Genomic DNA, 11,012 nt, shown 5'->3' with positions numbered 1-11,012 from the left:
TATTTTATATCAGTATTTGTAAGCCAAAACAAGGAGTGGGTGATAAATGCAGAAGTGGTAAATATGTTTATATTATACTTTTCCTCTAATTGTTCCACTCCTGGTTTTGGCTTACAAATACTGATGTAAAATACTGACCACATACTGCTAGTGTGACGGCAGCCAGGTTGTTAGTGGTAAGGTTGTTGACGTCATTGCGTCCTGATTCTGTTCTGCAGTATCTATTGGACGCAGACTGAAGAGACGATGGCTGTTTAATACAAAACAGATCTATACTCATCAAGTCAGGTGTCAGAAATAATGAATTCATGATGCACATATAACAGCCTCATGAATTCACTATTTCTGACACATGTCCAGGTGAGCATAGATATGCCTTGTATGACCGCCATCGTCCCTTCACTTTGTGTAAAATAGATTACGTATACAGAAGAGAAAATGGAGGTTATACAAGGCAGTTCTCTACTCACCAGTTCAGGTGTCCTAACTAATTCGTTTTTGGACACATGACCTGTAGAGTATAGTTCTGCATTGTATTGCCACCATTTTCACTTCAGTCTGCAACACTAGTCACAGACTAAGCAGAACGAAGAGATTATGGAGAAAATACAAGTACGGTATACATTTTTTGGCCCATCTCATATCTCTATACTAAAGACACACAAAGCTGCAGTGTTGTACTTGCTAACTACTGGAGCTATGATGTGGCCAAAAAATAAAGTGTGCGGCGCAGTGTTTTATTTGGCGCACGGTGTGTGTTGCCGGCTGCAAAATACACAATTAACCACACATAATTGGGGGCAAAAAGCAATAGTATTTATTTTATTACAAAACAAATTTTTATTTAACTGCGCCTGCTTGGGGTAGAGTGATGGAAATGGGGGGGGTGTAGCTGTGAGGCCTGGCTAAGTGTGGACAACGCAGGGGTGGCAGGAGAAGGGGCAATTAAACTAGTGGGGTCTGGTAGTTCGGGGATGGGGCTTGACACATCAGAGGCCTGAGACACACTGGAAGGGTGAGACATTACAGACACACTGGGAGGTGAGGGGGGAGGAATACTGACAGTACGCATTTTTTTTTTTCTTTTTCTGGGATCTACGTGTTCTGGGAAGCCTCGGTGGGCTCATTTGTCACGGCATGGTCGTGGTGGGTGACCTGTCAGGGTCCGGCTGCACTGTGCTTGTAGAGCGTGCAGCCATGCCAGAGTCTATAGTGCTCGTAGAGCGTGCAGCCATGCCAGAGTCCATAGTGCTCGTAGAGCGGAAGGCCATGCCGGGGTCCATTATGCTCGTAGAGCGGGCAGCTATATCACAGTCTATAGTGCTCGTAGAGCGGAAGGCCATGCCAGGGTCCATTGTGCTCGTAGAGTGTGCAGCCATATCAGTCCATAGTGCTCGTAGAGCGGAAGGCCATGCCAGGGTCCATTGTGCTCGTAGAGCAGAAGGCCAAGCCTGGGTCCTGCTGCATCGTGGTGGTTGTAGAGCGGAAGGCCATGCCTGAGTCCTGCTGCATCATGGTGGTGGTGGAGCGGAAGGCCATGCCAGGGTCCTGCTGCTGCATGGTGGCGGCAGTGGAGGAAGTCCAAGCAGGAGCAGCAGTTGTCATGGTGATGGCGGTGGGCTGTCCAACAGCACTCGGCATGGTGGTGGTGCTGTAGTGGTGTCCGGCAGTGCTTAGAATGGAGGTGGCCGTGCAGTGGTATGCAGCAGAGGTCGGCATTGAGGTAAAGCGTGACAGTGTAGGCACAGGTGGATATGCTGCCACTGTCTGCTGAAAATACCGACTCTGCTGCATAGCTTGCACGTAAGCAGCATTGCAAGCCTGCATGACACTAAGCTGGAGATCAGGAGTAAGGTGTTCCGAGATGCCCTGTTCAATTTGGTTAAAAAAATGATGTGCTGGCCTCTGGAGGTCGGCTTTTACTTGGTCAAGGTTTTGATGACCTCCTGGATACGTGTATTTGTAGCGCCCCCACTGCCACAGGGCCGAGGGGTACCCGGTACCGGGCCTCTGAGTCTCTGCTCTGGGGTTGTGACGGTGGCTAGACCCGGTCCGTGGCCCTGCTGAGGGGCATACAGTGATAGATGTAGATAGTGGTGGTGGTGCGGTGCAGTAAATAACGAGGACACCAGGTTGCAGTCTCTTTACCTCTTTACTGAAGGTCTCTGGGTCCTCAGTCCGGAATACGGTTCACCAGGCTGCGCAAGTCCGGCCGGTCCGATGGCACCTCCAGAGTTCTCCTTGCAGGTGGAAATCTGTGCCTTCCTGCTAGCGCTATGTGCTGTGGTCCTCCCCTGCTGTGCTTACGGGATAGTCCCCACAACTGTTGTGTCTGTTTCTCGTGTTCCCTCACAACAACTCGATTAGATGATATTCTGCTAATCCTCCGTCCCTCCCGGTGTTATGGTTGGGACGCACCCGTATGACGGGTAGGCTCGGAGCTCTTCCGGGACCCTAGAGTCGCCCCTCTCCACAGGTTGCCCCCCAAGTCTGCATAGGTGATTTAGGTGAGACAGCCCGCCTGTGACTGACTGTCCTGCCGTTGGTTTGAAGTATTGCTTGGAGCTAGATATATGAATACTTCCTCGGCGTTCCGGCCGCTGGTTGTGCGCCTCAGTAGGATGTTGCCTCGGTCTTACAGACTCCTACTGGTATTCTCCTTCTTGCTTTGATCTCGTTTCTCACTCAGCACAATATATCTCGCTTCTGATCCTTTCTTAGGGCACCGCCGCTATGCTGAGCAGGCACGGTCCCGTGACGTCCTTTCTTGTTGCTAGGCCTCTGTCAGGGTCCCAAACCTGACAGGGACCCTACCGAATCTTCCCCACAACACCCCCTGCCACAAGGTGTTGCCTGGTTCCAACCCAGTCAGCTTTCTCACTAACTTCCTGCCTGACCCCCAGTTTACCCACACGGTGAGGAGTGGCCTAATAAATAGCACCCTTAGCTCCCCCTGGAGGCCCGACTGTGAAATGTATTGGTGTATGTGATACCTGGTCAGATGAACTCCTTCAGTGCCATCAGACGTACCATAGCCCCCCTTAGTGGCGGAGCCACAGTACTGCAACGACCAGGACTCTGGGGCGCTGCATATTCATATGGCTAATGGCAGTATTCAGTCGGTCACCCAAAGCCTTGAGTCCATCGTGAAAAACCGAGCTCAAGTGCAAAAACTCAGGCATGAGTGACCTGTGCCCTCTGCCGCTGCCGGGAGGAGCCCCCCCAAAAAAGGGGCAGAGGCAGAGGACTGCGAAAGGGGAAGACCTGATGGACCAGCTTCCTGGTCTCCAGTTAGTGTGGCAGGCCCATTTGCTGCAGCGCTGCAGGATGGCTAGGACGGGTCCGTGGCTGTCTGATGAAGGACCGCTCCGGAACCTGGGTCAACAGTGCTGCACCAAGTGCTGTGAAAAAGGAAAAAAAATAATAATACCAAAAACTAAAAAAACGCCAACTCCTGTTGAATAGAAACATACAGATTATGGCAATACAACACAACCTAATACACAGGAAAAATACTTACGTTCTCTGGGCAAGGACTGGTCTTAAAAATGCCAGAATGCGGTGGTATTTATACTTTCGGATCCTTGCTCCAGAACCACTAGGAACACGGCTCTCTTGACGCAGGTCCTTGTTGAAGCGGTCCTTCATCGAACGCCAACGTGTTTTGACTTTGAGCACTGTTGAAAAAACAAAACATAATGGTTAGACAATGTACTTTTGGCCGTGCTCACACAACTATGTGTGATGAGAGAAACTCATGAGAGTTTTTGTCATCACACACAGTTGTGTGAGCACGGCCAAGGTCTCTGCTGCTTCACACTGCATTGCAATACTTACAAAATGCAGTTCAGACCTGAGTCGGGTCATTGTCCCAGCCATCCCACATCGCTATGGCCACCTCATTCCATAGGCGCCGGATCTTCACGTCCGAGTGCTGTGGAACCCGGGTGTCCCACAACGGGACTCGCTCATGGACCAGAGAGATGAGGATATCGTTGTCAATGAGGTCCTCATCCCGTTCTGGAACCTAAAACATAAATGAAGACATTAAATGTTGTATACATTAACATAAGGAAAAGAAAGAAAACAGAGGCTGAGAAATGGCATGAATAAGGAAAGTCAAGATAAAAAAGGAGTCCAGAAGAAAAATGTAAAGAAAGAGGAAAGTAAAGAAAGGAAGATTCAAGAATACTAAAGTGAGGATACAGTAAACAGTCAGCCAGGTATACTTACACGCTGCCGCCTTGACACCCGACTGTGACCCCACTGCTCCTGCTCACCCTCTGCCGCAGTGGAAGAAGTGCTCTTAAAAAAGGAAAAAAAATTGTCACATGTGAAGATGTGACAGTGAATACTTACCAATCTGAGGAGTTGAGTACTCACTTCACTGACATGTTCGGCTTGAGAAGGCCCACGACGTTGCTCCTCATCAGAAGAAGAAGACATTCTGATGCATGCAGAAAGAAAGAAATGGCACAAATTAGGACATGTAGAGACAGAAAATAGAAAATAAAGGCATTGGCTTTGATATACTCACATTGTTCAGTGTCTTGTTTCCTCCAAGGTTCTGGCCTGCGTCTGCTCTGCTTCTCTGTCTGCTGAGTAGTGACTTGCAACTGTCTACTCCCTCCCTTTATCACCTTGTATGTGGGGGTGGCTAATCAGTGTCTAAACATGTCTTTCTCTGGTGCAACGCATGCGTTCACGAACGCAAGCAAACGCATGTGCTTGTGGCCGCATGCGTTCACATAGACAGCAATGCGTTTTTTTGCCGCATTTCTTCCGCTAACAACCGCATACGTTTCTAGGTGGCAAATTGACGCCTCTAAAATTAATACATGTAGCGTTTACCGCACCAAACCGCAGACGATGAAATGACGCATGCGTCGTCAAACGCGGCAAAATGCAATCAAACGCAGACACATGCGTCCCTAATGTTAAATATAGAAATACACGACGCATGTGGATAATTGCAGAAGAAACGCTGCGGACACAACCGCAAATGTGAAACCGGCCTAAGCTCTAAATGTGGAGCTGGAAAGCCAGAAGGTCTGGACTACAGGAATATGAAGACCCACCAAAAGGGCTGCCAGAAGCAATCCTCCCATTTACTGGGATTATAGATGTCAACTCTGCAGAATTGGAACAATTGGTTTGACAAACAAATAGGCTTAAAGAAGAAGAAGCCAAAAGAGTGGAACAAGAGCCTCCATTCTCACACTGCCTCAAATGCCAAGTGAGAAACAGGGTCCAAAGCTAAACCATTTAAAGGCCTATTTCTCAGCCCATATGTCAGGCCCATGTTCCATAGGAGGATGTAAGTGTACGGCCAATCCAAAGGTCTGTGCCAGCTCCAGAAGTGAAGTCTGCTCTGTTCAGAGGTCACAGGACATTGCTGCTTGTAATTGTCTGCAGTGGTCAGGTTACCAGAAGAGCACTTCATCAGATGTTTCTATGATGATGCACTATTCTATTCACCTGCAGCCTATACTATGGAGCAGCAGTCTATGAATTCTGAATGGAGCAGAGGATATCTATGGAGTGACCTGCACTGGAAGCCAAGAATGCCTCCGATTATTATTTTAAAACCATCTGTCATGATCCAGACCGGGTTTTGAGTCCTGTTTTCCCTTTTTCCTAGACTGGTCATGTCAAGAGTTAACCTTTCTCAGCCTCTGTCTGGGTTCAGGTTGGCTATTTATTACCGCTGCTTCCTGCAGGCAATGTCAGTTATAGTTTTTACCTAGTGCTGCTGTAGCTGACTCTGATTTGTACTGCTGTGTTGCTGTCTGAACCCATGTCTCTGTTTTCCCCTATTCCCGACTTGACTCCATGTTTCCCGTTAGTGGTCTGACTCCCTGGTTTTGACTTGGCTTGTATCCTGACATGCTTCTGTCTATTGGCTTATCCGCTCCTGACTGTTAGTGACTCCCTGGCTTGTCTTTGACTGGGAGTTTGATTATTCGTTTGGTACTGCGCTACAGTCTAGGATTTGACCTGGATTGTTTGACTTTCTGCTGCCACCTGTGGCAGCCTCACTGCTGCACTGCAGGCCAGCTCTGTATAGGTGCAGTCCTACTTCCACTCTAGTGCCATCTAGTGGAGCCTGCACCTACCTACATTGCAGCAACGTGACACCATCTATACCTAAGAAAAAAAAATTTGGTGTTGGACAACCCCTTTAACAATCTTCCTACATTATTCCATGCCATTCCCTAGGTGCATATTATACATAACAGTGTGACAAAAGCCAAAATGACACTTAAAAGTCTTAGGAAGAAATTGCATCCTGTATTAAAACCTGAGAGTTTTTCTCAGAAATGATAGGTCCTTTTTGAATGCAGGAGGGGTCAGGGTATCAAAAGTAAGCCATCCTTCAAAACTTTTACAATAACTTGTCCTGTGGAAAAAGCTTCTATTTGCAGGATGAATATTATGAAGCGGAGTTGGGTGGAAGACATTTCCCATTCCATAGAAGCTGGTGAGAACTTGTCACATCCCTGGAGGGTTAGATTTGGACATCAGCCATGTAGGAAACTTTGGAGCTTTTCCTGCTTTTTATTATAAGAAAGAAGATTTTTTTCTTTTTAGGACACTTGAGGAGAGAGGATCGCGGCAGAATAACTCAGGAGATGGTGGTGCTCCTTCTCTTACTGATGCCGGCATGGGGTAAGTGCAATTTTATCCAAAGCTCCGAATTGATGTTATGCTTGGTGTTACCAATGTTTTTTTTATGCTATGGTTTGATGACTTGATACATGACCAGCTTCTACTCTCCCGAATTGTCTGGGAAACTTTTTGCATGTATAGAGACCTCCCGGACTCCCAGAAGAGTAGGGAAATCTCAAATCGATCATAACAACCACCCCCAGAAATCAGAAATTTCAGGAGGTTTTTTTTAACCCCTTCACGACCTTGCCCTTTTCCGTTTCTGCATTTTCGTTTTTTGCTCCCCTCCTTCCCAGAGCCATAACTTTTTTTTTTCCGTCAATATGGCCATGTGAGGGCTTGTTTTTTGCGGGACAAGTTGCACTTTTTAACGACATCATTGGTTTTAGCATGTCGTGTACTAGAAAATGGGAAAACAATTCAGATGAAATTGCAAAAAAGTGCAATCCCACACTTGTTTTTTGTTTGGCTTTTTTGCTAAGTTCACTAAATGCTGATCTGCCATTTTGATTCTCCAGGTCATTACGAGTTCATAGACACCAAACATGTCTATGTTACGTTTTATCTAAGTGGTAAAAAAAATTCCAAACTTTGCAGAAAAAAAAAATTGCGCAATTTTCCGTTACCCGTAGCGTCTCCATTCTTCGAGATCTGGGGTCAGGTGATGGCTTATTTTTTGCATGCCGAGCTGGCGTTTTTAATTATACCATTTTGGTGCAGATAAGTTCTTTTGATCGCCTGATATTACATATTAATGCAATGTCGCGGCGACCAAAAAAACGTAATTCTGGCGTTTCGAATTTTTTTATCGCTACGCCGTTTAGTGATCAGGTTAATCCTTTTTTTATTGATAGATCGGGCGATTCTGAACGTGGCGATACCAAATATGTGTAGGTTTGATTTTTTTTTAATTGTTTTATTTTGAATGAGAAGAAAGGGGGGTGATTTACATTTTTTTTTAAATTTTTTCATTTTTTGTAAACATTTTTTTTTACTTTTGCCATGCTTCAATAGAAGCTGGCACCACTTGATCGGCTCTGCTACATAGCAGCGATCATCAGATCGCTGCTATGTAGCTGAAATGCAGGCTTGCTATGAGCGCCGACCACAGGAGGGCACTCACAGCAGGCCGGCATCAGTAACCATAGAGGTCTCAAGGACCTCTATGGTTAACATCCTGATGCATCGCCGACCCACGATCATGTGACGGGGGTCGGCGATGCGATCATTTCCGTCCGCGCGGCCGGAAGCACCGGTTAAATGCCGCTGTCAGCGTTTGACAGCGGCATTTAACTGGTTAATAGCGGCGTGTGAATCGCGATTTCACCTGCCGCTATTGCGGGCACATGTCAGCTGTTCAAAACAGCTGACATGTCCCGGCTTTGATGTGGGCTCACCGCCGGAGCCCACATCAAAGCAGGGAACCCGACCTCCGCAGTAATAGTACGGCGGAGGTCAGGAAGGGGTTAATTATGGAGGTGGAGAAGGAGTATGGAGGGTAGGTAGCTTCAAAAATGAGTGTCTGGAAAGTGTTGCGGAGCTCTTTTGTGCCACTAATCATTTAAGAGGAGGATTCATTAGTGACTAATGAATCCTCCTCTTAAATACTTGGCTTCAAGAGTTGGCAGCTAAGACTCCATGAGACAAATAGATAATGAAAAGGTCATTAAGTGCCTACCTTTTGCTACGTTTTTCCCACTGTCAGGATTTTATATACATCTATATTTTAAATTGCTGGAAAGGGATGGATAGTGCTAAATAGACATTTATGGAATATCCACAGTCCCACTTCTGCATAAAGTAGGATTCACCCTTTAACACAGGCCATCCTACTACCTATCAATGGCAGTAGATCATCTTTCAGTTTCTGGTGAATCTTTATTGATACCAAAGTACAATTCAATTACCCTATTAGACACACTTGCCAACTTTCCCAGAACTTCTGGTAGGCTCCCCGTAAAATAGGAAATCTCCCTGAAGACTTAACTAATCTTCTGGGAGCTCCTGAAGCCTCCTGGATCTTCTCAGTAAGCAGTGCTCCATGAAGGTTTCCTGCCTGTGGTGCCGGGATGCTTAACTAGAAGATTGAGTCCTGGTATCCAGGAGCACAATCAGGGGGTGAGATATGGGGGATGGAAGATGAGACATCCCTTAAAAGTGTCCAAACAGGCCATAGAACATCACTTTCAACTGATACCATGTAATGATCTTTTTTCCCTTGTGGTGGCGCTGTGGTGTGAGATCACACAGCTTACAACTGAGAGCTGGAGGTCCCAGAAGTAGTGATCAGTTTCTTTTAAAGAAATTGTCCAAAGAGGACAACCTCTGGACAAATGTTGAACGTTAAAGGGAGTCTGTCAGCACAAAATGACTATTCATAGAATCATAGAATGGTAGAGTTGGAAGAGACCTCTTGGGTCACCTGGTCCAACCGCCTACTCAAAGCAGGATTCACTAAATCATCCCAGACAGATGTCTGTCCAGCCTTTGTTTGAAGACTTCCATGGAAAGAGAACTCACCACTTCTCATGGCAGCCTGTTCCACTCATTGATCACCCTGTCAAAAGGTTTTTTCTAATATCTAATCTGTGTCTCCTCTCAGTTTCATCCCATTCCTTCTAGTCTTCCCTTGTGCAAATGAGAATAAAGATAATGCTTCTACAATGTGACAGCCCTTCAGATAGTTGTAGACAGCTATTAAGTCTCCTCTCAGTCTTCTTTTTTGCAAGCTAAACATTCCCAGATCCTGTAACTGTTCCTCATAGGACATGGTTTGCAGATCGGTGCCCATTCTGGTCACTCTTCTCTGAACATGCTCCAGTTTGCTGATGTCTTTTTTGAAATGTGATGCCCAAAACTGGACACAGTATTCAGACTAAGCACATGTTCTCAGTGCACTCATGGCATGGCCAAGCAGTCCCCACCTACTTTTTTCCATCTAGCTATGCACTTCTCTGGCTATTGTAAAGGTAGAGCTGTCAATCAATGAAGAGGAGGGTGGAGATTGATGGAAAACAAGTAAGAACTGTTTGGCCGCTACGAGAGTGCATCAAGCACCTATCCTTGGTTGGAACAGTCATTTTGTGCTGTCAGACACCCATTAAATACTCAAAGGATTAGTAAGCAGTTTTGGAGCATAGATGACATGAAGCTCTGATTTTGTAGATACATTACAGAATGTCTTATCCGTCCCGTGTGATCCAGAGAAACCCCGCTAAATAGGCAGCAGACAATATTCAATGCTGATAATTTGGGTGTAACTGTTGATAGCACTCAATGCCAATGTGCTGTATCAAAAGCCACCATTATTGGCTTCTAGAGGAGAATATTATTTTACCCCTTTGTAAAAGCATGACATTTCTTTGATGCTCTGAAAGACAGGATGGAAGATAAAAATCTCCATGGTTGAGTAGTTCTATCTCATCCCTTTTATGCATACCGCCTCTTCTAAACACACGACTTCTTTACAAATACTCCCTAATCCCGCCCCCCACCCCATTACCACACATAATCCCGCCCCCCCACATCACCACACATAATCCCGCCCCCATCACCACACATAATCCCGCCCCCCACCACATTACCACACATAATCCCGCCCCCCACGACATTACCACACATAATCCCGCCCCCCCACCACATTACCACACATAATCCCGCCCCCACCACATTACCACACATAATCCTGCCCCCCACCACATTACCACACATAATCCTGCCCCCCACCACATTACCACACATAATCCCACCCCCCCACCACATTACCACACATAATCCCGCCCCCCCACCACATTACCACACATAATCCCGCCCCCCCACCACATTGCCACACATAATCCTGCCCCCCACCACATTACCACACATAATCCCACCCCCCACCACATTACCACACATAATCCCGCCCCCCACGACATTACCACACATATACCCGCCCCCCACCACATTACCACACATAATCCCGCCCCCCACCACATTACCACACATAATCCCCCGCCCCCCCACCACATTACCACACATAATCCTGCCCCCCACATTAGCACACATAATCCCACCCCCCACCACATTACCACACATAATCCCGCCCCCCCACCACATTACCACACATAATCCCACCCCCCACCACATCACAACATAATCCCGCCCCCCAACACATCACCACACATAATCCCGCCCCCCCACCACATTACCACACATAATCCCGCCCCACATGACATTACCACACATAATCCCACCCCCACGACATTACCACACATAATCCCGCCCCCCCAGCACATTACCACACATAATCCCGTCCCCCACGACATTACCACACATAATCCCGCCCCCCCACCACATTACCACAC

At 46.9% G+C, this 11,012-nt stretch overlaps 1 protein-coding gene across 1 annotated transcript in view; it reads left to right on the top strand.

Annotated features, from left to right (window-relative positions):
- Positions 1–6,411: 6,411 nt before the first annotated feature.
- Positions 6,412–11,012, top strand: part of LOC143807595 (T-lymphocyte surface antigen Ly-9-like) — a 49,026-nt gene continuing 44,425 nt past the window's right edge. Inside the window, exons 1-2 of the mRNA XM_077289348.1 lie at positions 6,412–6,481; positions 6,592–6,669. Coding sequence (XP_077145463.1) covers positions 6,427–6,481; positions 6,592–6,669 — 133 coding nt within the window. The 5' untranslated portion in view covers positions 6,412–6,426. The remainder of the gene's footprint in view (positions 6,482–6,591; positions 6,670–11,012) is intronic.

This window comes from Ranitomeya variabilis, chromosome 1 (assembly GCF_051348905.1).
Source record: "Ranitomeya variabilis isolate aRanVar5 chromosome 1, aRanVar5.hap1, whole genome shotgun sequence".
Classification (NCBI taxonomy): domain Eukaryota; kingdom Metazoa; phylum Chordata; class Amphibia; order Anura; family Dendrobatidae; genus Ranitomeya; species Ranitomeya variabilis.
This window is presented reverse-complemented; position numbering and strand designations above follow the sequence as displayed.